Genomic DNA, 19809 nt, shown 5'->3' on the forward strand with positions numbered 1-19809 from the left:
ACCAATCCCTGCAACGGTAGCTAAAGAGTCATTGGCCATGATAATTTTTCTATTACTTTGACAGGGGGTATAGGACTGGAAGAGTTGAGATGTGGGGGTCATATGGTCAGTAGCACCGGAGTCAATGATCCAAGAGTTGGTATATAATTTGTCTAAGTCATTCATGCAAACAGTTTTACCTGAAAGAGCTATCGAACATGCTCCAGAAGACTTCTCAAGAGATCCCAACAAGTTTCTCAATTTCTCAATTTCTTCACTACTGAATCCCCCTATTGTTGATTTTTCCTCAATATTGGGTTGCTTTGCCATATGCGCACGAGGCCTTTGTTTCTCCCCACGGTTGCCCCATTCTCGGCGTAGAGGGTTACGCTTGGAGGTTTACCATTTAAGTTCCAACACTTCTCCCTTGTATGCCTCGGTTCCTTGCAATAAGTACACCAAAGATTGTCTTTGTTCTCCTTCCCTTGGTTATCGTTCTTTGACTTCTCTTGATTTGTGTTTGCTGCTAAGGCTGACCCATCCATAGTATGCGGTTCTAGCATGACACTCCTCCGACTTTCTTCTGCTCGGATTAATGAGATTGTCTCTTCTAGAGACGGTATATCCTCCTTGCCGAGGATTTGGATTCTAACATGATCAAATTTAGGATTCAATCCTGCCAAAAAATTATATATCCGATCCTTCTCAATGAACTTCTTCAAGGTGGCAGCATCATCAGAGCATTTCATCTCAATTACAAGATAGTGATCCAGTTCCTGCCACAGATTCTGGAATAGAGTTGCATACTTTGTGACAGATTTGTCAATTTGTTTGGTTGCTCCGACTTTTTCCTTGATTTCATACGCAAGGGCAGCATTGCGGGCTTTCGAGTATGTGCGGTTGATATAGTCCCAGATTTCCTTTGCGGTGTTCAAGAACATGTAAGTGTCACTGATCGTTGGGTCCATAGAATCCCATAGCCAGGACATAATCATGGACTCATCCTCTTCCCATGTTGTAGAGGCTGGATCCCTTTTTTTTGTGTCCTGTCCACTTGGGTGGCCCTCCCTTTGCCTTTTAGGTATGTGCGGACAATTTGGGACCATTTGAGATAGTTCGTCCCATTGAACCTGTTGGATGCCCGAATATTCTGTAACTCTCCAATTTTTTGAACAACTTTGTATTCTTCAGAATGATTGGAGTAGTTGGAGATAGTGGTTTCCGACATTGACGTGGTGGAGAAGAAAAATTTGCAGCAATTAAGACTAGAATCAATCTGCAGTGGTAAAAGAATCGCAGCAATTAAGGGAGCGAATAAAAAATCCAAACAGCGACAAAGATCGCGAGATCTGCGACACAGGATTGCAGCGGCAAACAGGAAAAACAAATCGCAAGCTCTGCAGCGACCACACAACGACAAACAACGCAAAGTACTTTAGCGGCAAAGACGATCTTCCTCGTGACAACGTGCTGCTCCTCTCGGACGAAGAGGAGAGGATGGAGCGCAGATCGCCGAGAACCGAGATGTCGAAGAAGATGCGAGATGCGAACGAACACGAAGGCGGAAGCAGCCTGTGCTCAGAAGGGCGCAGCGGAGGCGGAGAAGAAGGAGAAGTTGGAGAAGCGCGCGGAAAGGGAAGAAATCTACTGGATCGAGGCCCGTAAAGGGAAGAACGCTACTGGATCTGCGACTGTCGGAGAAGTACGCGGAAGCGGCCGCCAATCGGAAGAAACACAGGATCTGTGACTGACTTTCTCTAGATCGAGGACAGCGCGTGCAGAGAACGGACACAGGCGATTGCTCTAGAGTTTGAGTCTCGTCTCTGATACCATGTGGAAAATTAAAGAAATAATTTGTATTTCTCACTTACTTTTGAATTGATCATACAAGGTATTATATAGGAGATTAAAAGGAGAAAAATTAGGAAATTATTTAACTAATTCCCTTAATTTAAGGGATTTACCAATTAATTCTAATTTCCTTAATTAAGGAAATTAGAATTAATTCTCACAACTTTATTTCCATCCCAGTCACATCTCGACAATTTCTATAACAAACTTTGAAGGCTCTTTGGCATCTCGAAATATGAAGCGAACCGTTGCGCTAGTATCAATAGAAAATTGCTTTAGATGATTTGCCTTTGTGCTTCACTATTTGTTTGTTCTTCGCTGGTTTTCTATCTTAGATTGTTCTGAACCTCTGGTCTCTTGACCTATCTTTGCTCTCTGTGATCTTGGACTGTTGTTAGGCAAGTGTTTTTTTATGTGATCATACTCACCACAATACAACACCTTGTAAAGTTTAAAAAATATTTTTTGAATGTGGCTCTCTATGTAATACAAATTGAACTCACCAATTGGCCTTATTGCATGCCATACTTTCTATTCTCTTGAATTGTCTACATCTAATATTATTAGTAGGCCTTTTTCTCTTCTCATGTTTCTATTTCTTCCTTCGCGACGCTATAAGTTCTTCTAAATTGTAATAATATTTGTTAAATGTGGCTTTTATATGTAGCACAAATTGAAGACACCAATTGGCCTTTCTTTCTTTTACTTTTTATTAGTATGCTTTATTAATTTTGCACTTTCCACTAACTTAATAAAATTTTAATGTGAATTGAAACAAAGGCTTTTATGATTAATACCTCGACCCTTTCAGAAATCTAAACATGAATGTGCCTCATCTTGATTCCTCTTGTTAATAAAAATATGGCCTTTCATAAGCTCTTTGTATTTTTCACCATAGAACATCTAAATATGTATATTAATCAAATCGATATTATGCATCAAAATATAATTAATAATGACTTGATATACTAATTTAAAAATATAACATTCTAATAAGATATAGCATACTTATATTACTTAAAGCATGCCCTTTGAATAATTTATAATTGATGTGTAATCACTTTAATTATGGAAGTAGGTGTCTTGCCGTCCCCCTTTTCTTCCGGATGGTTGGCTTCCAGATTAGGTTCTAGCTGGAAAACTAAGTACAGTTTTGAAGGAAAAAACTTTGTGGAGGATGATACATGGCCTTTTTTGGAACAGGGTTTAGCACTCCCACTATAAATGCATAAAATAATAAAAATGAATGATCACTACTAGTTCGTCAGCCATTGAGACTTTATTGGGAAATGTGTTGCACCTCTTCTAGGTGTGTGAAATGACAAATGCCTCATTAGGCACATTGAAATTCATGAAATCTGGAAAATATTCTACTTCAATATATGCCTAGATATGGAGTTTCAGCTGTGTAGCGGTAGTGGATAACAAGATGGTTACTGTTTTCTCTCATATGCTCTAAAATCACACAGGCCAGTATTTTTATAGTAAGAATTAAGTGTATTAGAGCCTTAGAAAATATAAACTGGAATGATATTGTAAGAATTAAGTATATTAAAGATATGGTGAGAGTAGTACCTCATGATAAATTGATCAAATATGGATTTAGGTAGTTTGCATGTGCACCACGAAGAGAGGAAGATGCACTATCTTGGTGAAGTGGATTGTATTAATGTGGAAAGATTAGGTAAGAGATGGGTATACCAACTATTTGATGATTGGAATTTATGCAAAAAGACTTCTGCGACCTAGAGTTAACATATCATGTAATAATCAACAAGAAAGAATGGATGAGAGATTATTAGACGTAATCATAAATTGCTAAGAATAGGTTAGTCATGATGAGAAAATATAACTAACTTTTATTGTATAAGAAGTTCTTAACTTCTAAACTACATAACACTAGCAATGTCTCAAATGACCAAAATAGCGCCAAGATTAGTTATGGGTATTGGTTCTTATATGAGTATATAAGGATGTCAAATTATGATTTTTTTTTTTTCTCATGCTTGTTTTCCATTCCATCCATTCCATCCTGTCACGTGCCCGCTTTAGTATGATTTTTTCTTACTAGTGTTTTAAAACTTTTATTTAGGATGTCTCTTGTCTTCGGTTACTTAAGGAGTTTGATCCTAAATATTTCCTACCAAAGGCTTTCATGCATCGATATCGTTGCTCGAACTCAGAGAATTTGGTGAGGAGCGGGAAAAGAGGTCAGATTACCGATCAACTTGTTGAGGTTCCGCTTGATCATCAAATATATGACATGATTGATGCAGAAGGACAAAGAGGAATAACCATTTTGGAGGTAATTTTTGTTTGATCCATTTAACATATTTGGATTCTAATTTTCATGCTATTCTATTACATTGAGCTTACATCAACACTCACATTTCTCCTGTGGTTTTTCTTGTTTCATGCTAAACATTTTATGATTGGATGTATATACTTGTCTCATCTTCAACTTCGGTAAATGAAGCAAGTTAATTTCCTACATGATTGCAATGGTAGGTTTTGAAAATTTGCTCGAGGAACACTTTTGCTTATCCTTTTTGAATTGGTTGATGCACTGTAACAATTAGAACACTGTAGGTTGTTTGCATTGACTATTCATCGGCATTTTGTCAATATCTTAAACTTTAACATGAGAATATGAACATAAAGTTTATTCCTTCAGTTGCATAATATTAAAAGATAGTATGAACCTATAATTTAAGCTGTTTATTGATGTGTCATATCCCCAGGACTTACATAGTTACTTTATTATGAGAAGTGTAAATAAGCAACATTCTAATTTTTCCTTTATAGTAGAAAATATGTTACATTTTGTAAATGTTCAAGGTGTAGTTTTGTGTCCCTTTGTACTCTTTTGATATATTAATACAAAATGCAACTTTGAAGGTGACAAGGACTTTTTTTTTTTTGTAGTTTAAATTATTCTACATGGGTTAGTGGCGACAGGTATGACCTGTTGGTTGTGAGTGACTTGGCACTCCGAATTTGTTGCTCCTAAGATGGTGCTAAATATTTGGCTAGCCATAAAATGGTGCTTGGACTTGGCACATTTGTCTCCTGACACAAATGTTCATTAGAAGGCTTACAAAATAAGGAAAAAAAAAATAGAGGGAAATATTTAAAAGGTCAAAGTAAGTCCTTTAAAGCTTAAAAAGCATGCGACATATCTAATGCCTTTCATGTAAGGCCACAATTATAAACTTAATTGGAGCTCCTGTTTACCATTCGCATTGTCTTTCCTTGGTTGACAGCTTACTAACTTCTCCTTCACCCCACCAACTTGTCATTTGGAGATATATCAGTTGTGAGAAAGCTCAATGGAAATATATAAAACAGTTATTGAGCTGAGTAGGCACAAGGTATTTTTATTTTAATCAAAATTTAACATATAAAGGTTCCCCTGTTTAAATTGTCACCATCCTTGAGTTGTTGTTCTTGTAGTAGCAAAGTCCTCATCTGATTCTTTAGCTATAATTACCCTTTTTCTATAGGGTTTGGTTCTTTATAAATAAGAATACTAATGAGAGAGCTGTTGATGGAGGCTTAGATGTGCAATATCTATTTTACTTGTGACATCTTCTAGCTATTCCCTTTTTAAATGGTTGTTGGCATTACACGACATCTATCTATATGCTTGTTTGCCAATGTTGTTCACATTTCTCCACTTTCCTTATTAGCTATGACTAATGTAATGGAGTGCAATTATTACATCTTTCATGGAGCAAGCATTGATCAAACAAGACTTTGTAGCATACAGCTCTACACTCTTGGTGACACCATTAGATGGTCATTAAATTCGATTGGTCTAGTTCCATTAGTTAAAGACTTAGTATATCATTTCTGGGATGATAGTTCTAGTGGATGCCAATAAAACTATACGGCCACCCAAAGCTAGTCCACTAAATGTTGATCTTACATGCTCCCGCCTGTTTGTAAACTTCGAAGTTTTTTTTTTAAAATATTTTTGAGGGGTTGTAAATTTGAATGTTGGCGGCTCCTTGTTGGTCATCCTCTTATGTGAAATCTTGCTACGATGATAGATACATACTTGTTGAGCACATCAAGATAAACTTTCAAACTTGTTATACTACTATGTTTCTCATCAGTTAGATTCATTGGCCTTCAATGCTTAGGTCAGTTGAAATTCAGAAGATTTCCCGATATAACTTTGTCTTTATAGTAAAAGATTTACAAAGTAAGGTCAAGCTTGAGAAGATGTCCATATTAGTATCTTGAAAGTCACAATGAGAAAATCTTTTTAAAACCTTGTGTGGATGTCCACATTAGTATCTTGGAAGTTGTTGTGGGCTGGAAAAATCAGAGTGAGAACTCCTAATTAAATATATCATGGTCTACTCATTAATCTAATTGAATAAGTGCTATTGGAAATTTTACAAACAATGCGAAAAATGTGTGAAACTTGATGTTCTTATAAAAAATTACTAATTAATCTCAACCATCCAATCAATGGTATCGATCTTTATGCTAATCATCGTGCAAGGTTGAATGACTCAACAATGCCTTTAAAAGTCAACCGTCTAATCTCTTCAAGATGCATAAAGGCCTTTGAATCAAATCCATGAAATTAAGCATCAATTCTGATGCATCAAGCAATCTATCTAATGAACCAACTCAAATCACACCCAACACCAGTGTCAAATCCGTCCTACAACCTAATTTCAATATCTACTAGCATGGATCTTAAAATTTCAATGCTCCATCCATCCATCCATCCATCCATCAGCCTTAAGAATAGAAGCATCCATCAAGGATCACAAAGATAAGGCACCTCTCTTTTTCTTTGATTGACCAGGGAGCTAAAATACTATTCAAGGAAGAGCCTTTCCATCTAGCACAAGCTAAAGATGAATTGGATACTCCATCCCCCCTCTATTCCTATAGAAATGCTAAAATGTCCTTCATACACATGTTTACAAATACCTATAAGAAGCTAAGCCTTATGTTTATATTTTCTCCATTCTTTCCCCAAGAGGGGAGGGTTTTCCTTTTAGCCCCTCAAACTTCAACCCAAAGAGGAAACGATGTTGATTTGGTTTCAACTCTTAGCTTGATCACTACTTAAAGTGTTTGATGGTCTTTGTAAGTGTAAAATCCCTAAATTGGTATGTTGTTCTATTGTTTAATTGATTGTGTCAGATATAAGATTAAACTTGAGATGAACTACTTGCAAAATTCTATGTAGCATTTCAAGAAAACAATAATTATCGACTAACAAAGCATTAATTATTGAGAATAAGTGATAAAAAGTGTAAAAAAAATCATTCAAAAATATTGTTAAAGAAAAGTGTGCCAAAGAAGTTATAAATATGCAACATAGTTGCACTGAAATATGGCAAAATTTTTAAACGCCGACAAATTTAGGTAAGTCTCCAAGGAAGGGAAACGTTCATAGATAGAATTGACAAGTGAAAATATAAACCGAGTAATATAAATATTTTAATCTTTTGTTTACTCACTAATCCTCTCAAAATTCATATTTAACATTCAAATTTCTTACTTTGTAACTCTTTTATTTATATTTGTATGCATATTATGAATTCACGACGAGAGAAGTTTTTCTGAACTCTTACTGTTTTAGGAATAGGCTTCTCAGTTTTTTTTTTTTAATTTTAATTAATTTATTGTTATTTTTAGAATAATCTTTTACTATATCACACTTCATATTTTACCTAAAAAATATGTAATCATATTATTCGATGTTGAGTAGAATCTTCTCTTATTTTTGTGATTTAAAGTTAAGAAATAAGAGCAAGTATCTTGTTTAAAAATTTTAAAAGAACAACAATTACTCAAAAAGTATGGCAGAACTAATATAACATTTTTTAATTTTTTTAAACTGTGTTATGGAAATGTGAAAAAGTTTTATTATTGTATTATTAAAATATTTTTAAAGTTTATTGATATATTTTACTTTTGACGAAGCAGAACATGAATTCTTCATATTTGCATTCAAAATTTTAGGCTTGTAACTTTAAACATAGATTTATTAATATATTTATAATTAGTATATTGCAGAACTATTTTATAATTTATTAAGAATAAAATGAAGTTCAAACAACTGAAAAAAATGTTATTTATTCATAACTTGTTATGAATTTTATATTTAGTTGCATCTGAATGAGATGCATGCCAAGATCAGAAGAAAGATAATCTTGGATGATAATGGACTTGTTACTCAACAAGATGACGAGAGATTGTACTTAGTATTTTAAAAAAAATATATCATACTAGTTGCCACATTGCTGGTTTTCTTCTTTGTACAAATTCTGTATGAAATTCCTCATCACAGCTCATTCAAATTAAGATTTGTCTTCATAAGTTCATCTCATTTATTATGACTTACAACTACAAAAGCCAATTTTCAGTTTGTAATCATCGGTGATAATATTTGTATGCTGAATTCCTTATAATATTTGTCTTCATATTATTGTTAAAAAAGCAGCAATCAAGTGCCATGGTAGCTTTATATATATTAGTTGGTAGCAATCATCTCCCTGTTGAGTTTCATCAAACGGTAATAAAGGGCTTGTTTGGGATTACTTTTGTTCTTTGTTTTTTGTTTTTCATTTTTTTTTATTTTTTTTGCTTTTATTTTAAGAACATGTTTGTTTAGCACAACTTTTGTTGTCTTGAACTTTTTTTAAAAATACTTAAAACATCTAGAAATTATTTTTAATGTTTTTAAAAACAACTTAATATGTTATAAAATATCAAACATGTTTTATTTCAAGTAAAAAAATTATAATAAAAAAAAAACAACAAAAACAACAATCAATAGTGATCCCAATCGGTCCCTACCGCCCCTTCCAACTTTTTGTGTGTCTGAGGGGACTTTTCCCATTCTAGCAATTGCATCAGGACAACGTTGGCCTTGGCAGCTCTGTCCCAATCCTACGAACCTCCACTCTTTGTTAATCATATCAGCGATAACCCCTAATCATGCTAAAAGCAGTCAAACTGTTGTTGCATGAAGAAGATCAATAAAAATGCCCTTTTGGTCGTAAGTAAAATTAAATTCTTTTTCATAAAATAACATTCAGTAAAAGATTAAGGAACACAAAGCCACTAGATATAATGAAAATGAAGGAACTGCAGTGAAGGAATCAACCTTCATTTTTATTAAATGTACCTCAGTAGCACTTCCATATAAGCTTTTGAAAAGAATATGAGGTCTGGTTGGAATTCTTTTGCGTGAACAACATTGAGTAGGATGGCCGAGACTTTTCTAGAGTTCTAATTGTAGATGTGATCTTTAAGTGGCTTTCATTTGTAAATGGAAGTGGATAGATGATCGTATGCTTTGGATTGTAATTTTACTTGTTATTTTTATTTTTTTATTAAAGGATTTACATACACACCATATAATTCTTATGTATTTACATATCTAACAGCTGAAGTTTGATATTGATTTATATAACACCTAAATTATTAACATTACATCAAAATTACCGCCAATATTAACTTTTAAAAGTGAATTGCACTTTTTGATGCATGTTTTGGTATAATTTTGACTCTAGATTTTATATAAATAAATATTGAAGTTTAATTACATGAATAAATACATAAGAATTATATGATATGTATGTTAATTCCTCTTTTCTATTTTATGATAGCCTTTTTAGTTTTGGAGTTTATCTGTGGTTGCATTCTAATGTTTATGAGCCTGTTCAACTAGCATCTTCCACCAATATTATTTGAGGACTTTGGTTATGTTATTATGTTTTTGCTTAAGAGTATTTTTCTAGTTTGTCTTTTCTCAAGATCTTCATGCACACTGTTTAATAATTCTAAATAATGTTTGATGTCAAGCTTGTTGCATACAAGGCCGGGATATTTTAAGACTGCTTTGTTCTTTATTCTATAATCACTTTCGATCTTACTCTTTTTTGCTGACATCTAAACTTTCTGCAAGGCATTATCTACTAAATTGCGTCATATATATATTTTGTTTTGTAATTAATGGTGAATTTTACATACTCAGCACACAATTCTTATGTATTTGCCTATTCCATACCTAAACTTTCATATTTACATACAAGTGGTTTGGTGCTTTAAACATATGCATGAAAATGTGCATTTCACTTTTAGAAAATGGTACTAATGCTATTATTGTGAAAGTTTTAGGTGGGAGCTGTGTGAAAACATAAGAATTGTGTGCTACGTTTGTAAATGCTCCCAGTTAATATTGCTTTATGAAATGCAGTTATCCAGACGACTTGGAATAAATTCAAAGAAATTGCATAAAAGAGTTATGTCTGTGCGTGAAAAGTTTGGAGTTGTTGCGCGGTCTGAAATTCATAATAAACAACAAGTATATCGGTTTTGGACACATGGCTCGCACCTCCAGAATCCTATTAAAAGCTTTACAGATGACCAAAATATGCTTTCTGATGAACATGATTTGTCAAATCAAGCGAGTGATTCTGTTCCATTTGACCGACCATTAGTTTCTAAATCTGAGCATGAATTATTGGTTGGTGAAGAAAGGAACAAAGGCCAAGAATTGAAAATTCGTAGCTCCTGTGGCCCTATTTCTGAAGTAATTGAAAGTGAGCAAGAACCTGATGATCGAGCAAATAAAGATAATTTTATGGAGGGCAATGTAAATTTAGACGAGGCAAGCTGTACTCCAGACTCAGGTGTCTCCACATCGACATCACTTCAAGCTATATCAGTATCATCTATACCAATTCTCCAAACTCAGAAGTATGCTTGCAGATCATCAAGTTTGTTTTCTGCTCTGAGGGAACAAAGGATACTTGAAAAATTGGAGGTACATCAGTTGCTACTCCACTTAGAATGTCTACAAACCATTCTTCCTTTCAATTGTTTAACATCAATGCCAATATGATGTAATGATATAGTACTTTATTTTCACCAAAATTCGAAATTATATATAAATTTCTATATAAAATATTAAAGTTTTTAATTCACACTTACTGACCTCAAACGAAGTTCTCAATATATGTTAAACATTTTAATTAGATTCTGGATCTAGATTTCTAATGAGACTGCTTTGGCTTACATATAACATTCTATGTTGTTGATATATGTTAAACATTGATAGTAGAAAAATTTTCTTTATTTTTACTTTTAATGTTCGCTAGTATTAGTGCTTTAAAAGTTACTTTTAGGGTTTCTTGTGTTTATTGAACAAATCAAGTTAAATTTTGTTTTTCCCTATTGAAATTAATCCATTAGCTGCATAACATGTCGTTTGCTTCATTGTTTGTGTGCAAATTTGTTCTGATTTGAATTTTAAAAGAAATAGAAAGTAAGAAGCAGTAGTATGTAATCAGTATCCTTTATCGATTCTCCATCTTTTTGTATCTTATAATACTAAGGAATTCAAGGTACTTTTATTCTGTGTGTTTTTACAGCAATGGTATACATAACTTGTCAAATGCTTAGAGTTCTGGTTAGAAGAATTGTTGAAAAAGGTGCATTTGGCTAAAAAAATATGTTATTGGTGTACAGAGAAAAGTATGACAGGCACTGTTTCTTGAAAAATAAGCTATTAGAGTATTTATCAAACTTTAGGTGTTAGATATGTAAATACATAAGAATTGTTTGATATGTATGTAAATTTACCTAAACTTAATTGATTCAAATTGTGATGCCACTGCATTGTGAATATGATCAATAGTTGGTGAATGTAGAGTTTAATAGCCACCACTTTTCTGCGGCCTGGGAGCTTGAAAACTATTCGGTATTTCCCCGACATTACTATTACATATTAAATACATATTTTCTTATTAAAAGCCCATTTCATCTTTGCTATAGGATGAGAAGTTCCTTCTTAAAGTTGAGTTGCATAAATGGCTTGAGGATATTGAGAAGGATAAGCCAACGACAATGGACAGGAAAACTCTGGACCGGTCTTTAAAAAAGCTTCAGGATGCAGGATTTTGCAGATGCATTGGGGTTCACATGCCGTCATTAACAAATTTCAATAGTTTGCGTTATACAGAAGCTATTTTGCACCCTTCTGTGAACCCATCTCAAGAACTTATGCAAAAAATTTATGAAAAACAGAGATCTTTCGATGTTCGAAGTCGCCGTTCTGGATTTGGTAGGATAAAAGTTGAACGGCCTGTGGTGGAGTTGCCACAGCTAAAAGATGTTGAGAGGGCTTCCACTCATGCTGATGGTTCAAAGGCAATGATTAATAATGGATTTGTCCTTGCAAAAATGGTTCGAGTGAAGCTTTTGCACAAGTTTTTATGGTCTTACCTTAGTAGTTTACCATATTGGCAAAATGCTTTTAAACTTTCTAGAAAGGGTAGCGTTAATGTGACAAATCCTGCAGAAGATTGCCAACTATTTTCTCTTGATGCAGCCATAAAAGAAATGCCACTGGAATTATTTTTGCAGGTGGCTGGATCTAAATTAGTTATTGATAATCTGGAAAGAAAGTGTAAGTTGGGTTTGAAACTCTCCGATCTCTCAGTTCAGGAGCGCAGATGCCTTCTGGATTCTCAGGCAACAAGTAGGCTGTCATCTATTGTTGAGATCTTATATAGGCTAAGGGTAATATTTCTTTCCTTGTTCTGTGCTTGTGACATTTTTTATTTTATTACTCTTTTTACTAGTTATTGAAGTATTTTTTATAGATATTTTATTTTGTAACAAAAAATCCTTGCTTTTGCAAGTAAATGAAATTTCTAAGTCATGCATGCTGCTTGGAAATATAATTTAGTTGATGCAATTTCATACTTTTCAACGTACTTATTAAAGAAGCAATAGCTTCACTTCTCAGGCATTTCGGCCATGTAACAAGACACCTGAATTATTTGCACTTCATTGGGGTCGAATTTTAGCTTAGTTGGTCAACTTTAGTATCTAGCAATGTACAAGAGTTTTTCTTTCGTCTTTATTCCTCTTACGTAAGTGAGTAATGGGCCCAAAAGTTTAAATGGCATATGTCTAGTTGGATTTTAGTCGGTTTCTTTCAGCTATTTAGTTGTCTTTCATGTTGCTGTAATTTGTGTTCTTTGTTGCTCAAGGTAGCAGTTTCTGATTACTTTTCTTTGATCTTTTTGTGCTTTATTTTTATAAGTGTCTCATGCATATTTTATGGCAACTTTTTTGATTTATAACATGTGTTTTATGATTAATAATTGTTTGTTTCCATTTTATGTTATTGTTTTGGGTTATTTATGCCATGTTTATACTATGAAGAAATGATAATAAAGAAATGATATATTATTCTATTTCCTTGTGGGGGAATTCATCTAAAATTGTAGAGTTGATGTTCTTTTTTTAGTTCTTAGGTTTTTGTTTTGCTCCATCATTTTGCACATTTAAATTTATCAATTAATTATATTTGATACAAAATGTACACTTCTTTTTGTCCTCAGATGTTTACCATGGACCCTAGCCGCTATTCACCCATTCCAAACTTCTACTCTATTTTATCACCTTCTTTCTAGCTTTTGAATGTGAGTATCTATATGTGGTTATTACTATTTGTTTTTTAATAACTAGATTCAGATTTCCAAAATCAAGTGTTGTTGGGAAATATCTATATTGAATGAATTCAGCAAATACATGGCAGACTGATGACACATTTGTCTCACACTTCAAGGGTACAAGTGGTTTCAGTGATGACGGAGTAGAAGACTCCCCACCTCGGGAGAATGGTGTGGGTGTGATTTTCCCACCCCATGGGATAAGTAAAGTGGGATTTCTGTCCTAGGTAAACGTGAGAAAACCTGAATCAGTTTGGATAGATTGATAGATGGATTGATAAAATCAGTGTAAGTCATCCTCTGAACAGTTCAGGCACATGTGTATATTGGATTGAACAATCCTTAAACTTTAAAGTTGAACCTTGGTAGGAATTGTCCTTAAATAGATAAGCCAACATAGGATTTTAGCTTTAAGAGGAGCTAGAGTCATTCAAATCCGATTAATGAAATTAACTGAGATGCCTACATTCATCAGTAGGAAGGCTCTTTTCTTGTTAGAGTCTAAAGATACATTTTCAAAGTAAATCTGACAAGTTATTCAAATCTCTTAATAGTAGAAAAGAAGTTTTCTCCTTCCAGTGGATATGCTACCTTAACTTTTAAAAAATTAAATATACTTCAATCTTCGTCACAAATAAAATCCATCAATCTACTGGATTTGAAAGGGGTAGAATTTTTTATGTATTTATCTTTCCAAAATCTCAAATAGTTCCTTTTATTATTTTTTATTCATTTTTCTATCAATTTTGAGTTATATTACGTATTTTTATGCTTTGTATTGGATAGAGTATCATTCTTCTTTTGTTTCCCCTTATATTTTTTCATATTTCAATTTGTCTATTTTTGCAATTTATTCCTATTTTAAAATAGTTAAATTATATGATTTTTAAGTGTTATTGTTGATCTCATTTTTAGGTCAACCCTCTTCCTACAATTTGCACTCCATTGAGTTTCACCTGGGCTGGATATTAAATTAAACCTTAACTTAAGAGCTCAAAACATTGAACCAACAAAATCAGAAATCGGATGTATCCAAATAAAGTCAATAACTGAGCCTGAAACAATCTTAACCAGTGAAACCTGAAATTCTCATTTTCGCTCCGAGATTGTTGTAGGGCTCAAAACTTCATTTTGGAAGCGGCATGATATTTATTTCATATTTAAAGCCCATGCAAACAAATTCGACGATTATTTGAAATAATTTTTATGTAAAATCTTTTATTTCAAAAATTTCATACGTGAATATTACTCTCAAAATCTTAAAATTATCACTTTTTTCAAAGGTCAATCTAGTGACCCAAAGTGCATTCAGGAAGTTGCATATTCTTTATAATCACATATGAGGAGAATGCAAGTCTGTTTGGTGCTTATCGGATGTCGTTTTTATGTAAAAGTGTGCACTTAGGATTTCCATATATGAAAAATAGTCCCACATAAAATTTTTCAAAGTAACATTATTTTTGAAAACGGATTTCATCATTGCATCCGTCTCGTTGAAATCTTTCAAAGGAGCCATTCCAAGCCCAAATTTGACTCTATTTGGAACCATCATGCTGGCAATAATTTGAAGAGAAAAATAATAATTTTGAGTGAGAAAAAGATAATTTGACCAAAACTCCCTCAAAATGATTTTAAATTAACGTGCGACTTCAATTAAAGTTGTTTTAAATTCAACAATATACATTTTGGTTCAATAGAATTAATTAAAACTTTAACTTCAAACCCGTCTTTTTTCTATCATTAGAGTTTGAGCCCACTTTGAATGACCATAACTTGAGCTAGAGATCTCATTTTTCAAAATGGGTTGAACCATTGAATTCCTTGTCTCGTCCTCTTCGAAACAATTTATTATTTAATTTTTTCATAAATGTCTTAATCCCTTGGCCAAATTACTAAAATACCCTCCCCTTTTTCATTAATTCCCTCTATGTCCATTTGATCCTAGTCATTTATTTCACTCTCTAACTCGTCATCTTGGCCAAACACCCCCTTGAGCCATGCACTATCATCCTACTGACCCACCTAAGCCTCATGTCCCCACCTCTCTCCTTCTTTCCCCTTTCTAGTTGGTTTTCCTTCAAACTAACCTCTCTTAGCTGTGACTCCCCCTAATTTTTCCTCAAGTTCGATCCTAACTCAATCTAATTTGGAAATCTCTTGATTCTCTCCTTCAATTTCGACAAACTCCTCTCCTTTCAAAATTCCATTCAATTCTCCCAATCTTCTCCAATTACCCCAAATTAGTCCTCATTTCCAAAACCAAATTTCCCCCCTTATCCTTTCCTCTTGCCCGAAATTCCCCTCTATTTTTCAAAAATCAAAATATCCCCCTTTCTTAGGTCTCTTAGCCAAACCCCCTCCCCAACTGAAATTCGTCTCCCAATATCCTCGTTGGCCGAAAACTCAAGTTAAGAGAGAGGTTGACTGGAGGGGAAATTTTACTCTTCTTACCTTTTGAATTCCTTGCTTGGTTCTTGTTGGGATCCCTTGGTGGTACTCGGTTTGATGAGGGATGGGAGAGAGTGTTTTAGCCGAGAGGGGTAGAGGATGAGGGTTTCGATTAGGGCTTGGAGAGGGGAAGAAGAATTTCGGCTAGGGCTTGGAGATGGGAGAGGATTTCAGCAAGGTTATGTGAGGGGAGCTAGAGTTTTTGGCCAAGGAGGATATTGAGAGGAGAATTTCATCTAGGGAGTGATTTTGGTTAAGAGACATGAGAGGGGGATATTTCGATTTTTGGAAAAAAAAGAAGGGAATTTCGGGAAAGAAGGGAGAATATGGGGGGGAATTTGATTTTGGAAATAGTAATTCTGGGTAGTTGGAGGAGATTCGTAGTATTTGGTGGAATTGAGTGGAATTTGAAAAGTAGGGGATGAATTTGGGGGAATTGAAGGAGAGGATCAAGGTATTTCGAAATTAGATTGAATTAGGATCAGATTTGGTTGGAAATTGGGGGTCACGACTAAGAGAGAGGTTAGTTTGGGTGGAAACCAAATAAGGAAGGGGAAAGGAGGAGGGATCCCATGGATTGATGACATGGAGGAGGGGGTTGGGGGCGTGAGGATTAGATGGGCCAATAAGATGAGAGTGCATGGCTCAAAGGGGGTGTTTGGCTAGAATGACGAGTTATAGAGTGAAATAAATGGCTAGGATAAAAAGGGACATGGATGAAATTAATGAAAAACGGGAGGGATATTTTGATAATTTGGCCAAAGGATTAGGGCATTTGTAGAAAAAATTATATGTCATTTCGAAGAAGAGAAGACAATGAATCTAATGATTCAAATCGTTTTGAAAAAGGATGCCTCTAGCTCAAGTTATGGTTGTTCAAGGTGGGCCAGACCCTTAGGAGAAAGAAAAATGATAGGTTTTGTGTTTGGACTTTTAATTAATTTTATTAGACCAAATTGTGTATTTTGGAGTATAGAACAACTTTTGCTGAAATCCCAAGTTGATTTGAAGTTTTTTTGAGAGATTTATGGTTAAATTATCGTTTTCTCTCTTCAAATGATCGTCAGCTTGATGGCTTCCAAATGTAGTTCCAAACAAAGTCATATTTGGGTGCAAGAGGGCTCATTTAAAAGATTTTGACGGGACAAATGCAATGATGAAGTTTATTTTAAAAAATAATGACTCTTTGAATAATTTTTACGTGGAATTTTTTTTTCATGCACGAAAATCGTAAGTTAACAATTTTACATAAAAACGGTGTCTAATGACCAACAAACTCATTGGGATGCACCTCTTATGTGATTATGAAAATTATGCAACTTATAGAATGTAATTTGGGTTATTTGATTGATCTATGGAAAAAATGATAATTTTAGTGATTTCAGGGTAATATTTATGTATTAAAATTTTGAACTGTAAAATTTTGTGTAAAAATTGGTTCAAATGATCGTCGAGTTTGTTTGCATGATCTTCAAATACGTTAATAAACATTGTGCAACTTTCAAAATGATGTTTTGAGCCCTACAACATTATCGAGAGAGAAAATGACAATTTTGGGTTTCATTGCTTAAGGTTGTTTCATGCTCATTGGTTCAATCTTTGGGTTTTGAATTCATTAAGGTTTAGTTCAATATTCAACCCATGTGAAGCTTAGTGGAGTGTAAATGGTGGGAAGAGGGTTGACCTAAAAATGAGGTCTACAGTCATTTGTAGTTTGTACATGTATATAATGTTGTGTTTGTATTATGGTTGCTTTAATACACGAAATAGCAACCTCCCACTTAACTTAGTGATCCTTAATGAATGATATCATACAAGTATTTTGAGCATAATTTCACCTCCCAACAGAGCTCTTTGGGGTGTTGGGCAGCCCATGAATTAAATACTGCTTTTCGGCCCTACACCTAACCGATGTGAGACTTTTTGTCCATGATAATAAGGACCCTTAATTGGAAGTGCAATATAGAACTATGATTCTTTGCAGACAAGTAGTTAAAGAAACTAAAAATGCAATATAGAATCTAAGTTTCTATGCAGATAAGTATTCAAAGATCCCAAATGGTTAGATATAAAGTGGCAAATGTCATGTTAGCCTCCTAATATCAGATTTTGAAGTAAGAAGCGTCATACAAACATTAAAAAAAGAGCATGACAAGTCAAAGCAATGGCATTATTGACAGCCTTAGAAATGTTTTTGTATAAAAACTCAATTAATCTGGTGTGATTCTGACTCTTTTATGTTGCATGCCAAAGTAATACACCATTAATTAAACAAGTTCAGAAGTTTATACTTCAACTTTGCATCCTTATGTCGACCCCACTAGTGGATTAAAGGCTTGGTGTTGTTTTTGTATGCATTTTAAAGTTTATATTTCGACTTTGCATCCTTATGCTGGCCCCACTTAGTGGGATAAAGGCTTCTTGTTGTTTGCATCCTTATGCCATAGTCATTTATGCTTTTTTCTTGAAGAAGGGTGCCCAATTTCTTAATTACATGTCACTTTAACAATATTTGTAATATGCATGTTGTAGCTCATGGCATCGAACACAGATAATCTTACACATGTTTTTTTAAATTTTTATTTACCCAGTTAATTCAATTAGTTAACAAGGGAGCTGTCCAAGATGTTAATTTGCTATCTCATGCCTTGGAGCTTCAACCATACTTAGAGGAACCTATGCCTGCAGTGTTACCATCTTCAGATATCAATAGATCAGATAATTGCTATAAGTTACGACATGATTTTATCCTTTCAGACAATGAGGTTGTTGACAGATATTGGGAAACCTTGGAGTATTGCTTTGCAGTTGCTGATCCATCATATTCCCGTCAGTGCTTCCCTGGTTCACATGTAGAAGAGGTGTGCAATTATCTTATTATTCCTTCTAAGACTTTGTTTAATTTGATCTTATGTTTTCTTACGTTAGTTTTATATAGATGATATATGCTTTGCTTGATATAATATTGGTCTATTTGTACAATCTTTACTTGAATTCTTTTTTTTTAGGATAGAAATATTTTCTTTAACTAGCTATTTTTTTCTCCACGCAAACATCTGATTGATCTGTTGATAACACCATGTTTTTTCCTTTAAATTCACAAGGTACAGTGCATGGAAAAATCAAAATCGTCTGAAATTGAGTAGATGTTTGCATGAAATTCCTTGTTTATAAGGATCTTAGTAGGGGTTGATTTTCCCAATCTTCCCCCTTGTTGGGGAGTCTACTTCTCTGTCTCAAAACCCTCACCTAACATCTTTGTTGGTGGCAATCTGGCATTTAAATATCAAATATTAGGTGTTAGATATGTAAATATATAAGAATTATGAGATATGTCAGTACATGCCCCTAAAAAATGAAACAAATAGATTTAACATCACATTAAAATTTTTTTGAAAATGAAATATACCTTTTCATGCATAGATTTGTGTTATAAATGTAAATATCAAACTTTAGGTGTTCAATATGTAAATACATAAAAAAATTGTAGTATTTATGTATATTTCCTCCTTTTTTTAATATGGTTTATAGATTGTTCCTTTTATTTGTTACTTTTTGATTACATGGTTCTAATTATTTCTTCCAGTCGAACTTTATAGTTCCTTGTTGATTCTTGAAGTTTATGGGTTGATTGGAGTGGTTGTTGTGAAACTTTTTTAAGTGTGTGGTCCTTTAGCTACCATTTGTCCTTAATGTCAAGAAATATCTGTACTGGGTGCCAGTTGCTGCCATATCATTAATGTTTATGCAATTTTTTCATTATTTATTTTCTTTATCATCTTTTTTGTGCCATGAGCTTGCCTTGTTGGAGAAAAAAAAAACTGAACTTTAAAAACATTTAAAGAAAGGGAAATCTTCATACGTAACACACAATTCTTGTGTGTTTACATATTTCAGACCTAAACTTGGATATTTACATATATAGCACTTTGGTGCTTTAAACCTTTGCATGAAAAGGTGTATTTTTTATTAAAAAATTGATGGTAGTGCTATGTGATATTAAAGATTTGAATGCTGCATGTGTAAA

The 19809-nt window shown here is 33.7% G+C and overlaps 1 protein-coding gene across 5 annotated transcripts in view; it reads left to right on the forward strand.

Moving 5' to 3' along the window:
* LOC110032283 overlaps positions 1-19809 on the forward strand; it is a 116750-nt gene that overhangs the window by 31366 nt on the left and 65575 nt on the right. For all 5 annotated transcript variants that reach the window (XM_020735878.1, XM_020735870.1, XM_020735862.1 and 2 more), the window contains exons 6-9: positions 3923-4135; positions 10067-10636; positions 11647-12393; positions 18374-18643. In XM_020735878.1, coding sequence (XP_020591537.1) covers positions 3923-4135; positions 10067-10636; positions 11647-12393; positions 18374-18643 — 1800 coding nt within the window. The remainder of the gene's footprint in view (positions 1-3922; positions 4136-10066; positions 10637-11646; positions 12394-18373; positions 18644-19809) is intronic.

Source organism: Phalaenopsis equestris, unplaced genomic scaffold, assembly GCF_001263595.1.
Source record: "Phalaenopsis equestris unplaced genomic scaffold, ASM126359v1 Scaffold000002, whole genome shotgun sequence".
NCBI classification, from domain to species: Eukaryota; Viridiplantae; Streptophyta; class Magnoliopsida; order Asparagales; family Orchidaceae; genus Phalaenopsis; species Phalaenopsis equestris.